Source organism: Pelophylax lessonae, assembly GCF_965119305.1.
Source record: "Pelophylax lessonae genome assembly, chromosome: 7".
In the NCBI taxonomy this organism is placed as follows: Eukaryota; Metazoa; Chordata; class Amphibia; order Anura; family Ranidae; genus Pelophylax; species Pelophylax lessonae.
Window position 1 is genome coordinate 207,738,995 of NC_138774.1, and position 25,839 is coordinate 207,764,833.

At 46.8% G+C, this 25,839-nt stretch overlaps 2 protein-coding genes across 2 annotated transcripts in view; one reads left to right on the forward strand and one right to left on the reverse strand.

The window, feature by feature from the left end:
• Positions 1-25,839, forward strand: part of PQBP1 (polyglutamine binding protein 1) — a 408,542-nt gene that overhangs the window by 26,819 nt on the left and 355,884 nt on the right. The window lies entirely within an intron of this gene.
• HDAC6 (histone deacetylase 6) overlaps positions 12,935-25,839 on the reverse strand; it is an 86,230-nt gene continuing 73,325 nt past the window's right edge. The window contains exons 25-29 of the mRNA XM_082263410.1: positions 24,795-25,579; positions 24,370-24,471; positions 21,942-22,088; positions 21,735-21,863; positions 12,935-13,251 (exon numbers count right to left, since the gene is read on the reverse strand). Coding sequence (XP_082119536.1) covers positions 13,186-13,251; positions 21,735-21,863; positions 21,942-22,088; positions 24,370-24,471; positions 24,795-25,579 — 1,229 coding nt within the window. The 3' untranslated portion in view covers positions 12,935-13,185. The remainder of the gene's footprint in view (positions 13,252-21,734; positions 21,864-21,941; positions 22,089-24,369; positions 24,472-24,794; positions 25,580-25,839) is intronic.

Sequence of the window (25,839 nt, forward strand, 5' to 3'; positions counted from 1 at the left end):
AAAGCTTAATATATATAATAACATATTCGATTTTTCACTCCAGCAGTAGTATATAATAAATTGGAAATTGTAGAAAAATGCTTAAATAATGCATTATAAATTACAATTGAACTACACCCATTCGATTATCGATGACTAAAATGAGTTTTAGTTAACTAAAATGTAGGACGTGTTAGTCAACTAAAATGTACTGGAGTTTTAGTCGACTAAATACGACTAAAACTAAAACACTTGCAGAAGACTAAAATGGGACTAGAAATAAAAATGCCATTTTAGTCCTAAGACGAAGACTAAAACTAAATTGAAATTTGCTGCCAAAATTAACACTGGGGTGTACTCACCTTTGTGAGATACTGTATATATATATATATATATATACATATATACAATGCCTTGCGAAAGTATTCGGCCCCCTTGAACTTTTCTACCTTTTGCCACATTTCAGGCTTCAAACATAAAGATATAAAACTGTAATTTTTTGTGAAGAATCGACAAGTGGGACACAATCATGAAGTGGAACAAAATTTTTTGGATATTTCAAACTTTTTTGACAAATAAAAAACTGAAAAATTGGGCGTGCAAAATTATTCAGCCCCCTTAAGTTAATACTTTGTAGTGCTACCTTTTGCTGTGATTACAGCTGTAAGTCGCTTGGGGTATGTCTCTATCAGTTTTTCACATCGAGAGACTGAAATTTTTGCCCATTCCTCCTTGCAAAACAGCTCAAGCTCAGTGAGGTTGGATGGAGAGCGTTTGTGAACAGCAGTTTTCAGTTTTTTCCACAGATTCTCAATTGGATTCAGGTCTGGACTTTGACTTGGCCATTCTAACACCTGCATATGTTTATTTGTGAACCATTCCATTGTAGATTTTGCTTTATGTTTTGGATCATTGTCTTGTTGGAAGACAAATCTCCGTCCCAGTCTCAGGTCTTTTGCAGACTCCATCAGGTTTTCTTCCAGAATGGTCTTGTATTTGGCTCCATCCATCTTCCCATCAATTCCCTGTCCCTGCTGAAGAAAAGCAGGCCCAAACCATGATGCTGCCACCACCATGTTTGACAGAGGGGATGGTGTGTTCAGGGTGATGAGCTGTGTTGCTTTTACGCCAAACATAACGTTTTGCATTGTTGCCAAAAAGTTTGATTTTGGTTTCATCTGACCAGAGCACCTTCTTCCACATGTTTGGTGTGTCTCCCAGGTGGCTTGTGGCAAACTTTAAACAACACTTTTTATGGATATCTTTAAGATATGGCTTTCTACTTGCCATTCTTCCATAAAGGCCAGATTTGTGCAGTATACGACTGATTGTTGTCCTATGGACAGAGTCTCCCACTTCAGCTGTAGATCTCTGCAGTTCATCCAGAGTGATCATGGGCCTCTTGGCTGCATCTCTGATCAGTCTTCTCCTTGTATGAGCTGAAAGTTTAGAGGGGCGGCCAGGTCTTCGACGATTTTCAGTGGTCTGATACTCTTTCCATTTCAATATTATCGCTTGCACAGTGCTCCTTGGGATGTTTAAAGCTTGGGAAATCTTTTTGTATCCAAATCCAGCTTTAAACTTCTCCACAACAGTATCTCGGACCTGCCTGGTGTGTTCCTTGTTCTTCATGATGCTCTCTGCGCTTTAAACGGACCTCTGAGACTATCACAGTGCAGGTGCATTTATACAGAGACTTGATTACACACAGGTGGATTCTATTTATCATCATTAGTCATTTAGGTCAACATTGGATCATTCAGAGATCCTCACTGAACTTCTGGATAGAGTTTGCTGCACTGAAAGTAAAGGGGCTGAATAATTTTGCATGCCCAATTTTTCAGTTTTTTATTTGTTAACATAGTTTGAAATATACAATAAATCTCGTTCCACTTCATGATTGTGTCCCACTTGTTGTTGATTCTTCGCAAAAAATCATAGTTTTATATCTTTATGTTTGAAGCCTGAAATGTGGCAAAAGGTCGCAAAGTTCAAGGGGGCCGAATACTTTTGCAATGCACTGTATGTATTAGGGATACACCAATATGGTTCTTCCAGGGCCGATACTGATATTTTGGTCACAACATATCGGTATTGGCCGATATTCTGCACATTCATTCACACATCCAATGCAAAGTGAGCAGTGCCCCCCCCCCCCATCAATGCAGAGTGACCAGTGCCCCCCCCATGAATGCAGTGACCAGTGCCCCCCCCCCCCATCAATTCAGTGACCAGTGCCCCCAACAAAACAGAGTGACCAGTGCCCCCATCAATGCAGAGTGACCAGTGCCCCCAACAATGCAGAGTGACCAGTGCCCCCAACAATGCAGAGTGACCAGTGCCCCCATCCAATGCAGAGTGACCAGTGCCCCTGTCGTTTCGAATAATGCCTCCCGTCGAAAAATGCATCCCACCAACTGCGCATGCGCAGTAGGTGACATCACTCCAGCTTACTTCTCCGATCTGCTGTGGTTGACGTAATCGTTGCGCATGCGCAGTCCGTCAGATGCATTTTTTGACGGGAGAGACAGAGCGGGTAGAATCTGTCAGATTCTGCCTCACTCGCTGTACTATCTTTACTATTGCTGTACGGCTTATTCTTATGTGAGATTCATATTGACAAATGGCGGGAATATTATGTGATTACAGAACAGTCACACAGCTCTTACCGGGGCACATTAAAGGGGCACTCTCACCGCATGTAAAGGAGAACTCTCATGGGGGCACTGATCTCATGGGGACACTGATCTAATATATAAATAATAAAGGGGAACTCTGACTGGTATAATAAAGGGGAACTCTGACTGGAATATTAAAGGGGAACTCTGACTGGAATATTAAAGGGAACTCTGACCTAAATAATAAAGGGGAAATCTGACCTAGATAATAAAGGGGAACTCTGACGGGGACACTGATGTAAAGAAGGACTCTGACGGGGACACACTGGATGTAAAGAAGGACTCTGATGGGGACACACTGGATGTAAAGGAGAACTCTGACGGGGACACACTGGATGTAAAGGGGAACTCTGACGGGGACACACTGGATGTAAAGGAGAACTCGGACAGGGACACACTAGATGTAAAGTAGGACTCTGATGGGGACACGGACACAGGCTGAATGACGGGGGAATACAGACTGGATGAGGGGGGGATACAGGCTGGATGAGGGGGGGGGATACAGGCTTGATGAGGGGGGATACTGGCTGTATGAGGGGGGAACACAGGCTGTATGAGGGAGGAACACAGGCTGGACGAGGGGGGATACAGGCTGGATGAGGGGGGATACAGCCTTGATGAGGGGGGGATACAGGCTGGATGAGGGGGGGAGGATACAGGCTGGATGAGGGGGGGACACAGTTAGTGCTTATTCCTGGGGATTTCACATTGGCTGTAGCATGATAGGCCCATCATGTTACTGTAGCACAATTCCCAGCCGTTTTGCTGGATATGGGTCCCCCTGGGTTACCGTTAGCAACAACAGCGTATTTAAGCATGTTTCTCCAAGTGTGAGCACTGAGACAATGACCAGTCCAGTATCTTTGGGTTTTTATATTTATTTGGTAACTTGGATGGGAGAAGGGATGAGTGGGATACTCCTTTAATTCAACTATGCACAATTTGGCAGAGACACCTAAGTAGTACTGTTTGATGCTGACTGAATGCCCGCCAACGCTGACTTGACTCTGGTTAACGCTGTCCGCATGCCGTTTACCGCTGAGCTATTCTTGTAACTGAGCTTCAACTAATGAAGTCCTCTTTTAGCTCCCTTGGGCACTCCTTCCTGAGGTGACTACTTGTACACTTTTGCTGCACTGCTGAACGCTTCAGGGCCCACACTGGTGCCCCCTTTCACTCCCTTGTCTTCAGGGCCCACACTGGCGGCCCCTTTCACTCCCTTGTCTTCAGGGCTTAACAATTGGCACCCCCTTTCTATGCCACAACTACCGGTTAGCTGGCTCCTGGATCCCTTTGACCTTCTGGAGTGGCCCCCTATCCTAGGCAGACCCCTGGGAAGATTTTGAGTACTCACAACACTGTTTTTCCTGAAAACTTCTGCCCAGCAGCTCCACTCGGTCAGCAACACTCTGGATCCCTTTCTGCAACCCAGCTCAACCTCCGGTCCCTAGGCCAACCGCCCAGGACATCTTCACTCTCTGACAGGAGGAGTGACAGCTGTCAGCCTCCTCCTGGGACTCTGCTTCCCACCAAAGATGCTCTGTCACATGCTCCCGCCAGGTTTATACCCAATCCCAGGGTGCATTGCGGCGAACTCTGCCCATTGGGACAGCCATAAACCCTAGTGCGCTATTGGCCAGGTTTCCTTCACCGTCCAACAAGAGCCCTCATTGGATACATTGGGGAGACTCCCCAGACTACACCTAGAAACACATGACAGCCTAACTAACTGATTAGGCCCCCCCTGATAAGCAGACAGGGCCACACATATACTTTTCCTAGCACCCATCTAGGAGGGTGCTACATTACTATAGATTAAGTCACAGTAGGCGAACTATGAGGGGCCAGGGTCCCAAATTTGGCACAGAGATAGGGGAGGTCTATCTCTGGGGGGCCCCTAGTATTCCTGTGCCAATTTTGGTGCCCCTAGCCCCCGGGGTTAGGTCAGCTTGGTGCAGTATGGCAAGCTTGGCATTGGCACATTTGCAAGGCCAAAGCTCGGGCCCTGAACATGTCCGGGGGTTCCAAGTTTGACAGGGAGGTAGGGGAGGTTTACCATTACCATCCCAAAAATTTTGGAGTCATTAGCCCAAAATATCTTTGTCAAATTTTGATGGGGTCACTTAGGAGCATATGGCGGCCAGTCAATACCACAAGGAGTGCTGGGTACCATATTAATCCCCATAGTCTTAGGTAATGCAAAGCCCCACTTTACAGATAACTATGTTCTGCAGTATTTGGCCAAAGTCGATCCCCATGGCAGCCCATGTAAAAATGAAGCATTGGCCACAAAAAATTTGTGTGGCTCCTAGATGTCCTCTAGTATTAGTTTCCCAAGTATGGTGCCCTTAACCCTTGTGGTTAAGCGCCCTAAATTTATAGTAGCTTGACCCGCTATGTTAAACTTTGGCATGGTCCTAGTCTGGACATTTTAGGGACTGCAGCTCTGGGGGGCCATATTTGGCATGGAGGTAGGGGAGGTCTCCCTTTACCAAACATTTTGGAGTCGCTAGCCCAAAATTTCCTGATCAACTATTTCCCGCACCATGGAGCAGGGAGTGCTGGGTATCGCTCTTAGGACTCTTAGCTATTCAACATTATCTGTAGTGCGGGACTCTGCAGTTCCCGTCTTCCATAGTGGTTAGCCAAATCAACCCCTATGCAGGTCCCTGTAACAATTAAGCTTTGGCCCCGAAAAATGTATGTGGCCCCTGGGTATCCTATATCTCTGAGCCAAGTTTGAGGCCCCTAGCCACCAGGGTTCAGATACCACAAGGCCCATAATTTAAGTCAGCTTGGTGCTGTAATCGAGTGGGCACAGTTGCAGGGCCCCAAACAAGTCCAGGGGACCATATTTGGCACAGTGGTAGGGGAGATCTTCTAAAATGTTGCAGTAGCTAGCCTGAAATTTTCTGGTCAACTTTTTCAGTGGCCTCTTGGGAGTGTGTGGCCCTCGGGCAGTACCGTGGAGCAGGGACTGGTGGGTACCATAATATTTAAGCACGACTTCGTGAAAATTAGGTATTGGCTACAAAAAAATGTGTGTGGCCCCTGGGGGTCAGCTTGTATCCCTGTACCAAGTTTGGTGCCCATAACCCCCCCCCCCGTGATTTCGGGTACCAAAGGGCCCTAAATTTATGGTAGATTGGCGCGCTATGTTAATCCATGGCTCGGTCACGGGTGGGAATTTGAGGGGCCACAGCTCGGGCACGAAAGGGTCCAGGCTCCCACAGCATGAGGCCCTGGACATGTTTGGGGCCCAAGCTGTGGCCCCTCAAAATTCCCTACTACGCCATATATTAACATAGGCTAGGCAAAACTAGCCAAAATGTAGGGCCCCGCGGTAGCAGAACAAATTTGCGCAGGGGCACCAAACTTGGTACAGGGTTACTAGAGGACCCCCAGGGGCCACAACATTTTTTTGGGGCCAATGCTTAATTTTCATGGGGACCTGCGTGGGGGTGGAATTTGCCCAACCACCGCAGGACACAGGAACTGCAGAGCCCTGCTCTGCAAATACTGTTAAATAGCTAGGAGTCCAGAGATCACTGCAGTACTCACCAATCCCCACTCCGCAGTAGCGCCCGAGTGCCACACACTCACTCCCAAGGGGCCTCCTAAAAAGCTGACCATAAGAGGTGGTAAAGGAAGACCTTCCCTACCTCTGTGCCAAATTTGGGCCCCTGGACCCGATCTGTGGCCCCTCAAATTCCTGATCGCGGCTGCACCATAGATTAACATAGCGGGCCAGGCTAGCCTAAATGTAGGGCCCTGTGGTAGCTGAACCACGGTGCCCAGGGGCACCAAGTTTGGCACAGGGATACTATATGATCCCCAGAGGCCACATACATTTGTTTGAGGCCAATGCTTAATTTTCACAGGGACCTGCATTGGGGTAGACTTTAGCTGACCAATGCAGATGTTTGGGGTGGTAAAGGAAGGACCCCCCTTCCTCTGTGCCAAATATGCCCCCCCCCTGGACTCATTTGGGGTCCAAGCTGTAGCCCCTCAAATCTCCAGACTACGACCCTGCTATAGGTTAACAAAGCAGGCCAAGCTACTATAAATGTAGGGCCCAAACCACGGGGGCTCAGGGCACCACACGTGGCAAACTTATACTAGAGGACCTCCAGTAGCCACACAAATTTTTTGGGGGCAATGCCTAATTTTCATAGGGACTGGTATGATGATCGAGTTTGGCCAAATATTGCGGAACATAGGTAATGCAAAGCCCCGCTTGACGGGTACTTTTGGATAGCTAAGGCTATAGGGATTAACTACTTGCCGACCAGGGCATAGCCCAATGATGGCTACAGCGCGGTTAGCTTATTCTGGAAGGGCGTATAGAGACGTCCAGATTGTGTTAAAGGGCCAACGACAGCGGCCCTTTACCACGTGATTGCTCTATCTAATGACAGAGCGATCATTTGTCAACAGACCGCTGCATGTCCAGTTCAGCTCTCTCCTCGCACGCTGTACACACCGATCGGCACCACCCCTACCTCATCCATGCCCATCTGTGCCCCATTCATACCCACCTGTGCCTCATTCATGCCCATCTCTGCCTCATTCCTGCCCATCTGTGCCTCATTGCTGCCTATCTCTGCCTCATTCATGCCCATCTGTGCCTCATTCATGCCCATGCGTGCCTCCTCAGTGCTCATTTGTGCCTCATCTGTGCAACATCAGTGTGTCCCCGCCGTCATTCGGCCTATGTCCCCCGCCGTCATTCGGCCTGTGTCCCCCGCCGTCATTCGGCCTGTGTCCCCCGCCGTCATTCGGCCTGTGTCCGTGTCCCCATTAGAGTCCTCCTTTACATCCAGTGTGTCCCTGTCAGAGTCCCTCCTTTACATCCGTGTCCCCATCAGAGTGCTCCTTTATATCCAGTGTGTCCCCATCAGAGTCCCTCATTTACATCCGTGTCCCCATCAGAGTGCTCCTTTATATCCAGTGTGTCCCCATCAGAGTCCCTCCTTTACATCAGTGTCCCTGTCAGAGTCCTTCTTTATATCCAGTGTGTCCCCGTCAGAGTGCTCCTTTACATCCGTGTCCCCATCAGAGTCCTCCTTTACATCAGTGTCCCCATCAGAGTGCCCCTTTATTATTGAGGCCAGAGTTCCCCTTTAATTTTTTTAGTCAGAGTTCCCCTTTATTATTCCAGTCAGAGTTCCCCTTTATTATTCCAGTCAGAGTTCCCCTTTATAATTCCTGTCAGAATGCCCCTTTATTATACCAGTCAGAGTTCCCCTTTATTATTTATATATTACATCAGTGTCCCCAAGAGAGTTCTCCTTTACATGCCGTGAGAGTGCCCCTTTAATGTGCCCCGATAAGAGCTGTGTGACTGTTTTCTAATTACATAATATTCCCGCCATTTGTCAATATGAATCTCACATAAGAATAAGCCGTTCCGTCCCGTGCATGCGCAGATAGTACAGCGAGCGAGGCAGGATCTGACATTAGATTCTGTACCCTCTGCTCTCTATTTATCGTCGGATAATGCATCCGACAAACTGCGCATGCCAGTGTCGTCACCGCCAGCACAGCTGATCGGAGGAATCAGCTGGAGTGACGTCACTTACTGCACATGCGCAGTAAGTGGGATGCATTTTTCGACGGGAGGCATTATCCGACAGGATACCCCCATCCAATGCAGAGTGACCAGTGCCCCCAACAATGCAGAGTGACCAGTGCCCCCAACAATGCATAGTGACCAGTGCCCCCATCAATGCAGAGTGACCAGTGCCCCCAACAATGCAAAGTGACTAGTGCCCCCAACAAAGCAGAGTGACCAGTGCCCCCATCCAATGCTGAGTCACCAGTGGCCCCAACGTTGCAGAGTGACCAGTGCCCCCAACAATGCAGAGTGACCAGTGCCCCCAACGATGCAGAGTGACCAGTGCCCCCATCCAATGCAGAGTGACCAGTGCCCTCATCCAATGCAGAGTGACCAGTGCCCTCATCCAATGCATAGTGACCAGTGCCCCCAACAATGCAGAGTGACCGGTGCCCCCATCACTGCAGAGTGACCGGTGCCCCCATCACTGCAGAGTGACCGGTGCCCCCATCACTGCAGAGTGACCAGTGCCCCCATCACTGCAGAGTGACCAGTGCCCCCAACAATGCAGAGTAACCAGTGCCCCCATCCAATGCAGAGTGACCAGTGCCCGGGGATTAGAGCGCCGCCTGATTACACAGAGAGCAGCGTTCTTCTGCTTACCCGGCATGGGCGCTGTCATACAAAGTCCCGCCTCCTGGACCGGCTCCTATGATAGACGTCACCAGTGTGCGGTCTATCATAGGTAGGAGCTGGTCCAGGAGGCGGGACTTCGTATGACATCGCCCGCTCCGGGTAAGCAGAAGAACCCTGCTCATTGTATAATCAGGCGGTGCGCTAATTCCCATCCCCCCCTTCCCCTCTGGAGGCAGACCTACCCTAAGAAAATATCGGTCATATCGGCCAAGTTTGTGGCCAATACCGATACATTCAAAAAAGTAAATATCGGCCAAACCGATAATCGTGTATATATATATATATATATATATATATATGTATTGTGTATAGAGATTATGGTTATTTGAATATTCACAATCTGATTTTAAGCTAGCGCCTTAACACAAAGATTAAGCAGTTTTTGGGGGTTTTATTTTTGTTTGTTGGTGTCCAGCCCTCTTATAGGTGGCAGTATTACCTGAATATTAGGACTTCTTGTGTCACCTTTCTTCCAATACCTGACACATTTATGTAATACATCGGGGTCAGTTAGAAAACCAACTCTCTCTAAAGTATTCTTTACCTATTTTGTGCTCTTATGTGTGCTCAGGCTTTTAAAGTATCCATTGTACCCATTTATTTTGGACTATGAGGAGAGAGCCCACACAAACTAAGAAAAGATAAAAACTCCATATAGGTAGTGTTCTTGGGAGAATGCGACTCAAGACCCCAACACTAACATCCAAGCCATAAGTCTGCTTCGGTGCCCTGTCAGAACCATTGATAATATTGTTTTTTGTTTTTGAGCATTTCGCAGACAACAGCAAAGACAATAAAAATACCAGTAAAAATAAGAACATTTACATTTTGGGTATAATGGACACTTCTACAGCTGGCACAAGCATAAGGTAACAAGGTAAATACTGCGATCTTTACTACTTCACTGTAGTATCAAAATACAGGCATAGGTGCAGCTGTCTATTTAAAATTACTTATACCTTGAAAAAATTTTATTCATCAAGCAGCTTAAAGGATAAGTTTGTCTTAAAAATAAAAATAAAAGCACATCTTTTTGCAGGTAAAAAAATGTGGAAAATGTGGAAAGCATTGCACCCGCGATCAGCAGATCATGAGTGCAATGCAAGACTCCTGCAGACTTGTCAGAGTATCTGTCTGCTCGTACCTCATTGGGGCAGGCAGATACACACTGACAGGAAGGGATAATAAACTACCTAGAGCAGTAAACACCACCCTGGTGGTTAATGAAGAACTACAATCCAACAGATGCAATGACTGTTGGTACTTGTAGTTTCCTATTCACAAAACTCTGTGAACAAATGTCGTGGCCAGGTGGCCCGCACGGCTGCCTTTTTTTTAAAATAGTGACAAAAAATGTAAAGAAATCCAAGAAAGGGCAAGAAATCCAAAACTATGAGCCACTTTTACATACAGAAGCTATTAACACAATTTATAAATATGTAAGAGGTTGCACGGTTATAGAAAAAAAAAAAAAATTGAGAAATGTGGCTGGTTATATATTAGCTATAAAGAGGAGATAATATGTGATCAGCCGTTTTAGGCAAAAGGAGGCTCAAAGGCATAATACAATATCTTTCACTGGATACCAGAAAGAAAATCTGTTTCCACAGGATATTGTCTCCCCATGCATCAGAACCATTATTCTTTTCAGTTCTTATAAAAAGAGAAAAAAAACTTCAAAGAGTTTAAAAGCCAAAGCATTTTTTTTTAAGTTTTGATTAGAGAAGGGAATGGTTAAAACCCCAGGTTCTTCTCTGCTGTTTGTGTCCCTTTGGGGAAATTTCTCTTCATTTTCTGTCCTGGAAAGACAACATGTAGTCAGAGGGAAGCTATCCAAGGAAAATTTCCGATCACACCACAAAAACGTCCTTCAGATTCTTTTCCGGATGCTTTTTAGCATGCTTGTTTATAACGCTTTTTTGATGCGCTTACCGCATTCCAGTACAGTTATGTGCAGGAAAAAAGCAACATGTACTTTTTTCTGGAACTGAAAAGCACTGGAATGCACTGCGCTGGCGTGAACTATGTCATTGGAACCCATATAACCTACTTTCCATGCTTTTTTGATGCAGAGAAAAGCACTGCACTGCATGTGATGCAAACTTGTCCTTAGGGCCCGTTCACACCACATGCAGTGCTTTTTATTTTTCTGCATCAAAAAGCATGGACTGTAGGTTATATGGGTTCCAATCAGTGGTGGGATTCAGCCGGTTCGCACCAGTTCTTTGGAACCTGTTACTAACATTTAACAAGTTCGCAGAACCGGCGTGCAAGCCGGAGATCCAGGCGGCAATTTCTTCCTCCTTCTCCCCTGGGGACAGGGACTCCTCCTCTCCTGGGGACAGGGACCCCTTCTCCCCTGGGGACAGGGACTTCTCTCTTGGGGACAGGCACCCCTTCTCTCCTGGGGACAGGGGCTCCTTCTCCCCTGGGGACAGGGACCCCTTCTTTTCTGAGGACAGGAACCCCTTCTACCCTTAAGGCTTCTCCGTGGCTATCTCCCACCAGGAACTCTTTCCCTACAGGGAGTCCCGGGGGCCCTACTGCTGCCCGACGGGGATGATGAGACCCCTGAGGTGGTGAAACTCACACAAATCAATTTTTTTCATCATTTTAGGCCAATGTGTTTTCTGCTACATATTTTTGGTAAAAAAAAAAAACGCAATAAGCGTACTTTGATTGGTTTGTGCAAAAGTTATTGCATCTGCAAACTACTGGAAAGATTTGTCATTTTTGATTATTTATTACTAGTAATGGCGGCGATCTGCGATTTTTAGCGAGAACACAACATTGCAGCGGACAGATCGGACCCCTAACTGACATAAGATAAAAAAAATTACCCCATGCTTGAAAGTCGGAACTGGTTACTAAAATTTTTGAATCCCACCACTGGTTCCAATGACATAGTTCACACCAGTGCAGTGCGCTCCAGTGCTTTTCAGTTCCAGAAAAAAAGTACATGTTGCTTTTTTCCTGCACACATCTGTACTGGAATGCAGTAAAAAGCATCAAAAATGCACCAGCCCCCAGTACAAAAAAAAAAACCAACCAGAAACGCATTAAAAATGCTCTAAACGCGCTTCCAAAAACACATCCAAAATGGATCTGGAGGGCGTTTTTGTGGCGTGAATGGGCACTTAAACCTGACCCTTAATTGAATAAACCTGCACAACCGTTTGTCTGATCCATCTGGAAATATACGCAGGTAGCCTTTTCTTTGGTCCATCCGTGAGTACCAAGAGCGAATCCAACTTCCAAAAAGATTCAGTGGTCGCCAAGTACACCCTGATTGCCCGAACCACCTTCAAAGTATGTAGTGCAAATTCTTTAGGATGTTGAGGCTTAGGGCACAAGGAGGGCAACACAATGCCCTCATTTAAGTGGAAACTGGAAACCACCTTCGGAAGGAAGGACGGATCCAGACAAAGCACCACTTCATCCCTGTGAACCACCAGATAGGGAAAACGACAGGACAACGCCGCCAGTTCCGACACCCTGCGCGCAGAAGTAATAGCCACCAAGAAGGCCACCTTCTTGGATAAGGTAAACAGGGGAATCCCAAGACCCCAAGAGACTCACACCACACAATATACGACTTCCACGTACGATGATAGATCTTTCTAGAAGTCGCTTTTCTCACTTTAAGCAAAGTGGGAATCAATGAAGCAGACAATCCCCTGTGCTTCAGCACCTGGCTTTCAACAGCCAAGCCGTCAAAGTCAGCGACTGTAAAGCTTTGATGTTTATGGAGGCAAAGAAATCCCCCTGGTGTAGGGAAGCCACCACCGTGCGAACAGATTCCATCTTGAATTTTTGAATTTGCACAAAGCAATTCAGTGCCTTTAGGTCCAGAATTGGACGCACCTTGCCTTCCTATCAGAAAGGATACACTCATTAGAAGATTTCCTGCCTATTCCTATTCTGGTGACAACTATAAAAGTTTGCATTCCCCATCATTTTATTTTTAGAGAGGGTGAATCTACCCAGTGGGACACAAACAGCAATAAAAACGTATTTGGGGTTCTGAACCCTTTCCTATTCCATCCACAACTTAAAAAAGCTTTGGCATTATATACACTGTAGCACATAAATATTATTTGCTTAATTTTATAATCCTCCATACAATTTAGGTTCACTGCTCCATTAAAGCCAGATAACCCAATTTGGGCACACAGCATTTCTCAGTCTTTGTGTATTTAACAAGCTGTCCATCATAGATCCATGCTAAAGTGAGTGCGTGACGAAAATGCTGAATCTGGGGATATTCAGCAACATTTATGCTCCAGGCATTTTCTCGCCAAATTTAGAGTAGTAGGCTGACTGTTTTGCTGGAATCAGAGCCTGCAAGAGAGAGACAAAGTACACACATGAGAGAACGGATTATAAACCATGTTGTAATATGGCCAACAGCAGCACCATCAGAATTAAGAAAATAAATAAAAAATTGTGACTGCACTTTATATATATTATGCCAAGAGAAATTTCCTAATTCAAACACACAAGCCCTTTATCAGTACTGGCCCAACCATGATGCTAGGTGCCACAAAGCTTTTTTTAACAGAAGCTTCTTGCCTTCTGACTCTCTCTCTTTATAAACAGACCAAGCAGAGAGGGAGAGAAGAAGGTGGGAAGAGTCACACCTTATACACATTCAATTCTGAGTGTAAAAATGGATTTTTGTAAGATCTTACCTTAAAATCCTTTTCTCTTAAGCTCATTGACAGACGTAGTCTTCTTGATTCTCAAGAGCTGGGTTATGTTGTCTCCGCAGGAGTAGGACTAGGCAGAAAGACAAAACGTTCTGGCTCCACCTTAGGGGCAGTCCCTGAGGGTATATCCTCCCTCTCTCTGCTACAGGGAATCAGTTCTGTTTTAAAGCAGTACAGAGAATTTAACCCAACCCAACTCAATGATAGAGGGGCGGGTACTACGTCTGTCAATGAGCTTAAGAGAAAAGGATTTTACGGTAAGATCTTACAAAAATCCATTTTTCTCTATCGCTCATTGACAGACGTAGTCTTCTTGATTCTCAAGAGCTGGGACATCTAGAAGCAGTGCCACAAATGAGGGGTGGGATTGACAAAATCAAATCCAATCTAGAAGGCCCAACCGGTGCCAAACTAGAAGTTTTAAAGGCTCATTATAAACAAAGAATGAGACTAAAGAAAAATTTTCCAACGGAAAAAACCCTCGAGGTAGACCACTGGTCTCCTCAAATTGCGGCCTGCAAAACCTTGCGGCCAAACGAGGCATCAGACGATGCCATTACATCAACTTTATAATGTTTAGTAAAGGTATGCACCGACGACCAGGTAGCCGCCTTGCACACCTGGACCACTGACGCCTGATGGCGAAAGGCCCATGACGCACTAAGTGCCCGAGTGGAGTGCGCCTTAACAGGGAACGGGGGCTCCCGACCCTTAATAGAATAAGCCTGTACTACCGTCTGTCTGATCCATCTGGAAATGGTCGCGGCAGATGCAGGCAACCCCTTTTTGGGTCCATCTGGGATCACAAAAAGTGAATCCGTCTTGCGAAACGAGTCTGTCGTTTTCAAGTATACCCTGATCGCCCGGACCACATCCAAGGAGTGTAAAGCAAACTCCCGAGGATGACTGGGCTTAGGACACAGGGAAGGTAATACAATTTCTTCATTCAGATGAAATTCTGAAACCACTTTTGGTAGGAAGGATGGATTCGGACGAAGAACCACCTTATCTCTATGAACCACCAGATCTGGTGAACGACAAGATAATGCGGCCAGTTCTGACACCCTGCGTGCAGAAGTAATAGCCACCAAGAAGGCCACCTTCTGGGACAACGTGGGTAGAGGAATCTCCCTAATATCTTCAAAGGGAGGTTTCTGAAGAACCGACAACACTAAATTAAGATCCCAGGGGGGTAACGGCGCGTGCACTGGCGGAGCCAGATGTCGCACCCCCTGGATGAAATTCCGCACCAAGGAATGAGTAGCCAAAGGCTTCTGAAAGAAGATGGCTAATGCTGAGACCTGACCCTTGATAGTACTCAAGGCCAGTTTCTGCTCAACCCCTTGTTGCAGAAAAGCCAATATTCGACTAATCGAATAAGACCGAGGACGGAACCCCAAAGGTTCACACCATGCAATGTAGGACTTCCATGTGCGATGATAAATCTTTCTGGAAGTCGCTTTCCTTGCTTCAACTAGAGTAGGAATAACTGAAGCTGACAAACCTTTGTCCTTCAGCACCTGGGTCTCAATAGCCAGGCCGTTAAAGCCAGCGATCGTAAAGCAGGATGGAAGATCGGTCCCTGAGACAGTAGATCCTCCCTGAGAGGAAGTCTCCACGGGACGTCCGCCACCAGTCTGACCATGTCGGCGTACCAAGCTCGACGAGGCCAGTCCGGAGCTACCAGGATTACTGGAATTCCTTCCTCCTCTATCCTGCGAAGAAGTCTTGGCAGTAACGCGAGAGGAGGGAAGGCATATATTAGCTGGTATTGCCCCCACGGGGCGATCAGTGCGTCTGCGGTTTCTGCTAGAGGATCGCGGGAGCGAGCCACGAATCTCTGAACTTTCCTGTTGAATCGTGATGCCAACAGATCCACATCCGGGGTGCCCCACCGTAGGCACAACTGGTGGAAAACGTCTGGATGGAGGGACCATTCCCCCTGATCCAGGGTCTGACGGCTGAGATAATCTGCCTGCCAATTCTCCACCCCCGGAATGAACACCGCAGAGATTGCTGGAACAAATCGTTCCGCCCAGCGAAGAATGCAAGCCACTTCTTTGGCCGCTCGGACACTCTTGGTGCCCCCCTGGTGATTGACATAAGCTACGGCCGTGGCATTGTCCGACTGGATCCGAACCGGGCTGCCCTGGAGCTGCTCGGTCCAGTGAATCAGACAAAGTCTGATCGCTCTCAGTTCCAATACATTTATCGGTAACCTGGATTCTTCCGGGGACCAAAGTCCCTGGACAGATAACTGACCGAGAATTCCTCCCCATCCGGATAGACTGGCATCCGTGGTCACTATCGTCCAATATATTGGCAGAAATGACTTTCCCTGGCTGAGCATCGGAGACCGAAGCCACCAGACCAGAGACTCTCTGGTCTGTTTGCTCAATCGGATCTGATTGTCCAGGGATTCCGGATTCCGATTCCATCTGAGAAGAATCTCTTGCTGAAGAATTCGGGTATGGGACTGGGCAAATGGGACTGCTTCGAACGAAGCCACCATCAACCCCAGAACCCTCATGCAAGTCCGAAGGGAAGACCAGCTGTTGGACAGTAACAACTGGACTGCTGATTGAATTTTTCGGAGTTTCCCTACCGGAAGAAAACTCTTGTCCTGACTGTGTCTAGAATTAGACCCAGATATTCGAGCCTCTGGGTGGGAACCAGAAATGACTTTTGCTGGTTCACCAGCCACCCGAATTCCTGTAAAGAAATCATAGTAATTTCTATGTTTTGTAGCAAGGTCTGAGGAGACTCTGCATGAAGCAGAAGATCGTCTAGGTAACCAAGGATCGATATACCTCTTTGGCGCAGAAGTGCCAACATTGGGGCCAACACCTTTGTGAAGACCCGCGGAGCCGTGGCGAGACCGAAAGGTAACGCCACGAACTGATAGTGGTTCTCCTCTACGGAAAAGCGTAGAAACCGCTGATGTCCTGCGAAAATGGGAATGTGAAGATAGGCGTCCTTGATGTCTATGGACGCTAGGACATCCCCTGGATGCAGGAAGGCTGCTACCGTGCGAATGGACTCCATTCTGAATCTTCTTATGTTGACGAAAGAATTGAGTGCTCTTAAGTCCAGAATTGGACGCACTTTGCCCTCTTTCCTGGGTATTGTAAACAGGTTTGAATAAAACCCTTGAAACCGTTCTGTCCAAGGAACGTGGACTACCACTCCTTGTTGTAGTAAATCTGTGACTGCTCTCCGCAGATCTTCTAAACGATCTGAGGATAGTCGGATATTGGAAGGGAAGAATCGCGCCGGTGGGAGAGATCGAAACTCGATCTTGTACCCTGACCTTATGACTTCGCAAACCCATTTGTCCGGGATTCTGGAAAGCCATGGATCCGGGAACCGGCGAAGACGTCCCCCCACCCCAGTTATGGGTGGGGGCGCACCTTCAGGCTTTGGATGGTTTATCTTCAGGTCTGGAGGGGGCGGGCTTTTGCTTGCCCGACCAACGACCCCTGACGCCTCCTGCAGGAGCTTTGGAGGACTTAGTTTTTTCACCCGCGGGACGAAAAAACCTCTTGTGAGCAGAAAAAGAAGGCCCTCGTCTTTGACGAGTTCCTCTACCTTTAAAATTTTGCGGTAAAAAGGTGCTCTTTCCACCCGTGAGATCTTTGATGATCTCATCTAAGTTGGCTCCAAATAGACGCTCTCCTGAAAAGGGGATATTAGCCAATGCTTTTTTGGAACCTTGGTCGGCTAACCAACCTTTTAGCCACAGTGTACGCCTGAGAACCACTGCTGAGACTGATGCTCGCGCCAATAATGGAGTGGCGTCTAACGCCGCATCACACACAAACTGTAACCCCTGTATCATTTGTTCCAACAAATCTGATACCGCCTGAGGGACCTCTTCTAAGTCCCGGCGTAACCACTTGGTCCATTCAGTTACAGCCTGCGAAACCAGACCAATAGCTATTATAGGTCTGAAAGCTGATCCAATCAAGGAAAACATGGTGCGAGACATAGCTTCTATCTTGCGATCCACTGGATCTTTAAAAGACAGAGCGTCTTCTAAAGGAATAACCGTGGCTTTATTCAGTCTAGCAATTGGTGAATCCACCACAGGTGGTTCTGTCCATTTCTTAATAAGGGTTTCCTCAAACGGATAACGCCTGTCAATGCGTTTATAAATAGTAAAAGTGCGTTTTGGCAGACGCCATTCTTCTTCGATTGGATTGCCAAAACATTTGGGCAATGGAAAAACCTTCGCCACTTTGATGCGTTTTTTAGTCCCAAAAGGGATTTCAGTTTCAGCTATTTCCGATGGAATACCCTGTAACCTTAAGGTCTCTTGAACAGATACAATGAGTGCGTTTACCAACGCTTCCTCTCGGGCTATGGCGGATGCCGAAACATCCTCCTCACTGTCTGAAGAGACAGTACCCGAGACACCAATCCCAGATGAAGTACCTGCAACTGCAGAAATAGGCTCAGAATCTGAATCCGAGGTTTCAGATAATATGGGGTTAGGCGGGGGTCGCTTTCTTGCGCCCTGTCCCTGACAAGCCACTTCCACCCGGGACACAAAAGTTTCCATAATAGCTGACAATGATTCAATTGTCAATGGGGTGCTGGAGGATCCCGCAGACCCCTCGAGGGGATCCGGAGGAGATACATGAGTGGCAGGGTCCATGTTAATACAGGACACCTTTGCCAGCAAAACAAAAAAACTTTTTCTTTTTTTTTTTTTTTTTGTGTCTCCCCCTAGCGCAATAGCGCCCCTCAGAGTACCTGCTTCTCGATCCCACAGAGAGAGGGAGAGGGACCCCCAAGGCTCACCAACCGATGCAGTGCAGTTTCCAACCAACTGCAGTCAGCGTCTGTCTTACACAGACTGGAAGGAGCTGTTTGCTTTTTCCCGGGTAGAAGGCGTGGCTCCGCCCCCTGTGTACGCCTTCCGGCGTTCCCAGCTCTCCACGAGGTAGCTGGGCTCACAAAACATGGCCGCCCCCATAGAAGAGACATAAGACTCCAAAAACATGGCGGCCGGCGTGACCTGAGGACATACATGCATTCGGTCTACGGCAAAATGGCGGCGGACCGCCGAAATCGTTTTCCCAGCACATCCACCTGCATCTCTGCTAAGAGGCGATATATGGATCTACAGAAGATACACTACACATAAGGTAGGATTATACCTCCTATGTCTGCTGTAATGTTACAGTCTGCTGGGTAGAGTGTTAGCTCTTAAACCAAGTCCACTTCCCACAAACACATGCTGTATTACAAGGGGGACTTGTAAGTATAAGATATATACTGACCATATATGGAGGGGCCCATAATACATACTGCCTCATAACGAGGAAAAAAGGGAACGTTTACTCACCATACCGAACCGACAGGCACCCTCTCTTCACAATACCCTCTCCACCGGGGTGGGGGTTTGTGGACCACTCCGGACGCCTCGACTCTCTGGTACCTGGCGTCCAAGCGAGACTTTTAACTCGCAAGGTCAGTCCCTCCACTGGGACTCCGTCGCGGCCGACCCAGCGCGGAGCTCTGGTCTGCACGCGCTCGTAGGCAGAAACCGGGGTGACCACTGGATCTCAACATCCAGCCCGTCGCCCGGCCCCGCATACTTACTTGAATATGTCGCGGCCGACCAAGCGCAATGCCATGGTCTGCGCGCGCTCGTAGGCCGGCTGGGGTGACCACAAGTGTCGCCCAGTCCGGCATTTTTGCTTGAAGATCTCACAGGAAAAAAACACTGGAGAAAACTACCTAAAAAATGTCTTTTTCTTAAAGAAAAAAAGTCTAGCCAGGACCAAAAGATCCCAGCAAGGAACTTAGGTCCTTACTCCTGACTAGACAGAAAAAAACTGATTCCCTGTAGCAGAGAGAGGGAGGATATACCCTCAGGGACTGCCCCTAAGGTGGAGCCAGAACGTTTTGTCTTTCTGCCTAGTCCTACTCCTGCGGAGACAACATAACCCAGCTCTTGAGAATCAAGAAGACTACATCTGTCAATGAGCGATAGAGAAATTTGGGTTTGAATTCCTTCTCCCCTCCCTTTCAGGTTTTGATGTCTGTATGTCTGCTGGGATTGGTAGAACCTATTTTGTCCACATGGGCGGAGCGTTAGTTGGCGAATGTTGCATTATTTTATGCTAGAAAAGCTCTTGCTCTCCATTGGAAAAAACATATGCCCCCACCACTTTCATTCTGGAAACAATCGATTAATAATAGCCTGCCATTGTAAAGGGACACTTACACCAACAGGGGATGCCCCGTAAATATGATAAGGTTTGGTCTAAGTGGTTGGCGGAGCCTTCCAACATTTCGAACAGTCCAAAAAGCCCATAGGAACTCTATTTACATCTTTTGGTTGGTGCTACTCGAATGTTGCTACTCTCATGAAGCAGGGATGAAAATCTTTGAGTCCTGCATTGTGGCTGTCTGGGGCATGTACTGAGGTGCTAGTTGGACTGGAACGCATTATGTACAATGAAAACTGAACAGGTTAACTTTCCTTACTGGTCGTACTTCATGAGTAGCCATGCACAAGTGTAACTCTGTGTGTGCTTAAATTTTTGTATGCTGTGCTCAGCGTGTTCTGTGTTGCTGTTTGTTTTGTTATTATATATAATAAAAAGATCTTCAAACTCAAATTTTTTTTTTTTTTTTTTAATTCCTGATCACTATAAAAAAAATGCTTTGTCAACCCAGCAGCTAAGAGGAACCAGATAAACATGTGAAAAAAAACACAATTGAGCTCTATATTCTTTCTAAATATGCATTATCTTGCTGGAAGGAGCCATCAGAAAATGGGTACACTGTAGTCATAAAGGGATGGACATGGTCAGCAACAATACTCAGGTAGGCCGTGGTGTTTAAACGATGCTCAATTGGTACTAAGGGGCCCAAAGTGTGCCAAGAATATATCCCCCACACCATTACACCACCACCAGCCTGAACCGTTGATACAAGGCAGGATGGATCCATGCTTTCAAGTTGTTTACATCAAATTCTGACCCTACCATCTGAATGTCGCAGCTGAAGTCGAGACCCATCAGACTAGGCAACGTTTTTCTAATTTTCTATTGTCCAATTTTGGTGAGCCTGTGCGAATTGTAGCCTCAGTTTAATGTTCTTAGCTGACAGGAGTGGCACCTGGTCTGGCTTCTCCCAGTGCACACATGCACTCTCTGGCTTCTCCCAGTGCATACATGCACTCTCTGGCTTCTCCCAGTGCACACATGCACTCTCTGGCTTCTCCCAGTGCACATATGCACTCTCTGGCTTCTCCCAGTGCACAAATGCACTCTCTGGCTTCTCCCAGTGCACAAATGCACTCTCTGGCTTCTCCCAGTGCATACATGCACTCTCTGGCTTCTCCCAGTGCATACATGCACTCTCTGGCTTCTCCCAGTGCATACATGCACTCTCTCACCTCTCCCAGTGCATACATGCACTTTCTGGCTTCTCCCAGTGCACACATGCACTCTCTGGCTTTTCCCAGAGCATACATGCACTCTCTGGCTTCTCCCAGTGCACACATGCATTCTCTCGCTTCTCCCAGTGCACACATGCACTCTATGGCTTCTCCCAGTGCATACATGCATTCTCTGGCTTCTCCCAGTGCACACATGCACTCTCTGGCTTCTCCCAGTGCACACATGCATGCATTCTCTGGCTTCTCCCAGTGCACACATGCACTCTCTGGCTTCTCCCAGTGCACACATGCACTCTCTGGCTTCTCCCTTGCATGCCCGGACTCCTCGGGAGGGTGGAACCATGGTCAGGTGTCTATTAATAGCCCAACACATATCTGACCAGTCCGTGAGCCGGTGTTTCACAAAATCAGGACCCAGGACTAGGGATTTCCTCCCACCCTGATCGCTAAGAAATCCCCGGGCTCCAGGTCCCAAAGTGGACTTTTCTAAGTAATGAGGAAACTGAAAAGCAAGTTTCCTCCCAAATAAGCAAACCCCCTGCAGCCCCTCAACCTGCCTGGTTGAGAATCCTGCATCATCACCCTGGTGGGGTACCACACTACTACAACATTTACACGTGTTTGGATGATTATGTGAATCTTTTAAAGCAATAGCGCTGCATTTTTTAATTATATATCTTCTTACAAGACCTCTTTACCTCATTATGGATATAGGCGTCACAGCTGTAACACCAGACAGACAAGTCAGAGAAGCTGAGTACAAGATTGTGACCAGATGAAACTCCATGAGATATCATGTGCTGAGAGACATACCTCCCACACAGAACCTGAAAGACAGAAATGAACTATCAGCTTACAGCATGAGATATCCACCATTTATCAGTTGAGAAGGAGACCTTCCTCACCACATAACATGTCAGGCACACCCAGTTCTCTATAGCTGTACCGCAAGCAGCACACGGCTGTGTCACCTCCAGCCCACAAGAAGGCAGCTCACACACTGACTCCAGATGAGGACACCAGGGCAGAGGCGTCACTGTAAACATCTCCCCCTGGAAATGAGAAATGGAAAGTGAAACAAAAGAAAAATGCTTACTGTAAATAGCCAGGTTACATGAAAAGAAAACCGTCAACAAGATTAAATCCTCAGGAACTTATTATTGCAACTGCACTGAATGTTACTAATCAGTTCCCAGGAGCGGAGTCTAAAATCAAGGCATTTTCTGACTATGGGGGCTTGCTTATGCATTGCACCGCAGAGTGTGCAATTATTAGTTGATGTCTGGGAAGAGGATGCTACCAGGGCAGCCATCGGAAATTTTGGGGCCCCTTACACAGCTTTAAGCTTGGGCCCCTCCGGGCCTGACCACCAACATTCCGCAGGACCCGCCCTCTGGCCGCCCCACCGGGTCCTTCAGTGCACCCACTTCTATTTTAACACTTACAACTTAATACATGAAAATGAATCCAATCCAGCAGAGACATTCCCATATATTCAGCAAAGAGACATCCCAGACCAGCAAAGAGACGGCCTCATATATTCAGCAAAGAGACATCTCAATCCAGTAAAGAGACAGCCTCATATATTCAGCAAAAATACATCCCAATCCAACAAAGACGGCCTCAAATATTCAGCAAAGAGACATTCCAATCCAACAAAGAGACAGCCTCATATTTTCAGCAAAGAGACAGCGCAATCTAGCAAAGAGATATCCCTTCAGCTGCATTGGCTTACTCTGCAGCCGCCCTGCTTTAGCAATTGCTAGTTATTACAGCAGCAACAACTCAGTCTCATGGTTGGGGCCTGAGCGACTGGGCCCCTCGGAATGCCTGGGCCCCTCGGTATGTGTATGGGCTGTCCCCCCCCTGATGGCTGCCCTGGATGCTACTATAGAGCTCATTCAGTTAGGACACACGTAGGCTGACATTGCTATCCGCTCCACCTGAAAATTCTATATGCCTGGCTGTCATACTTTGGAGTTATTACTTTCTGAATTAATTACCCTGAACAATAGACGTAAGGAGTTCTGGCTTTTCCCTGACTTTTGTTACATGCTGTTTGAGGTCTATGCACAGCCAGGCAACAAGCATTTGAAGGAGACCATAATGACAGACTGCATTTTTTCTGATGATAGGGATACCTTACCAAATTATACAGAAAATCAAAGTTTGGAAATCAGTATGGATGGATATATAGCTATTTACATCAAAGCCCAACTGAAGTCTCAGAAAGTACACTGCTATACTTTAGGAGGCATTCCAGACAAAATGTACAGTTTTCAAGGTACTGCTTAGGTACAATTAATGTTGCTGGATGTTACCTAAGCAAATCTTCCCTTTTTGAATTGTAATCTATGTAAATTAACTATGTCCAGTAGGTTTAATGAAGGAAGCACAGCAGGTTTTTAGAAAATGAAAAGTGTGTCAGCTGCACTTTTGATTTCACACTCTATGGAGCTAAACTGGTGATCCAATGAATCATACACTTCCTACTCTTAACTCCATTAACATGCTGTTTATGCTGTGCTTAAAGCGGAGTTCTGGCCTCAAAATCGACACAATCGATTTTGTGCCATCCGCTTGCTGAGTGTAACCTGAAAAACGATTGGATAGTCCCGATTTTTTTTTTTTTACTTACCTTGATTCAGAAGAAAATATACTCACCTTTCTTCCACTTCCTCCCTCTTCGGCCGCGGCCCGCGCCGTCACTTCCTGTCCTGCAATGCGTCCTGGGAGCTCTTACTCATCACTCCCAGAAGGCAATGGGCAGTGGCGAAGGCGGCCGGCCGCTCCTTTCATCGCGTTATTTGCAAAAAGGAAATGACGCGATGATATGGAAACCGATCGAATAGTACTGCGCATGCGTGAGATTTCACGCTGCATTCTGCATACACAACCAGGAAGAAGGGAAGACATCTATACACTGCGGCTTCGTATAACCCCAGCAAAGATGGCCACGCTCAGCAAAGGATTTTAAAGGTAAGAATTTCTGATAAATCAAAACATATAAAACTATTAACTACGGGATTAGCGGATATATTAAGGGCTAAGGATCACTATTTGGGCAGTATTTTTATCAAAAAAACGTTTCTGAGGCCGGAACTCCGCTTTAAAGCATGATCTGTGCATTGCCAGTTATGGGTCACATAACACCCATTTCTAGTTGGTGAGTGAAGTGGAAGAGTACAGAAGCCACACCCTGAAACCATGGAACCAGTTGGTGAACTTTTATGAGAAACTGACCAGAATAGTTACAATCATCCATAAATTCTCATAACTTGGTTAAATTTCTGAAAATGGCTTCTAATAGGCAATAAAAGTGTCAGAACTTACAGAGTGTTCCAGTGAAATATCCACGTTTAGCTGGTGACACGAGGCTGAGCAGCCACCAGCAGCCTCGGAGAGAAGATTCTCTTCCAGGAGAGTATCTTGAGACTACATAAACAGAGAAGAAAAAGAAAGTGTGAATGGAGGAGTGAGGAGGGGAGTAAGCGGAGAAGTGAGAGAGAGGAGTGAGGAAGAGGAGTCAGAGAAGGAAGGAGTGAGAGAGGGGACTCAGTGAAGAGGGGAATAAGATGGAGTAGGGATAAGTAAGGGAAGGAGTGATAGGGGAAATAAAGAGAGAGACAGAATGTAAGGAATGAGTGAGAAATGATAAAGAAGAGAGAGAGGGAAAAGGGTGAAAAAAAAAAACATTTGAAAGAATGAGAAATGATTAAATGTGAAGACGCAGAGCTGTGCTCAGTTCTAACACTCACAGAAGTTTCCTCTGAACTATCAGCCGCTTGCTGCACTAGAGGAAATATCTTCTTTGTAGCCCCACCAGCAGGTTCACTGTCACCATGAATAATGCTGGCGGTTGATGTGTTTTTACTATCTTCTAGCTTCAAGTCTCTAAGGAGTTCCTCCACAGAGCTCTCTGTCCGGTCATCAGACATCAAAATATCTGTCATTCTTGCTAAAACCTGGACTTCAATGACTGTTTCCAGCAACTCGTCTTCATTAGAACCTATGTGCACTGAATCTTTGCCAGGAGCCTCCACCTCAACCACCTCTTCTTTCTTCTCTATGACAGCTAAGTTGGAAAAAAGAGAATTGAAGACTTCATCCTTAGTAACTGAGCTCTCTTTGAGTTCGTGTTTAGCCATTTCAGTACTTTTTTGAGGTGAAGGCTCCCCAAAACTTTTCAAGGTCTGATCGTTCTCCGACGATGGTGTTTGCATACTTTCTTCTGCAGAATATGTTACAGAATAACTGTCTATGCTGGAAACACTGTCATTGGACTCGTTCCTGAAGGCTACAGATGGCGGACTTTTCACCTCCACAAATTCAGACCTGGAGTTCAGACTATCATCATCAGACTTGGAACCAGTCGAATCGAATTCCTGGGGACACTGCGTTTCTACGATATTCTTCTCGGGGGAAATGGTTGTTAGTTGCGGGGAGGATAAAGACTCAACCGTAGGCACGACTTCGCTTGGCTGCTGCTTCTGCGGCGTCCAACACGCCTCCTTTGATACCTCAGAGGATGGAGGGGGCTCAACTGTTTAGAGAAATGCAATTATAAGTAAATGCCTTTGCTATAGTTTTGAGACACAGTTTAGAGATTTTAACAAGCCCATCGCTAACTAACCACTGAGCCTTAAAATCACAAGGTCCCAAGTTGTTTGATGTGCGTTGCCCTTCCCTTTGCACCTTACTGCAACGGCTAATTATAGCTTGGGTGGTTGCCACTGTTTTGTACAGTTGGTTGAATTGGATGCCTTCAGCTGCCATTGCGCTTTTGCTGGGTGTCCCGTGCGT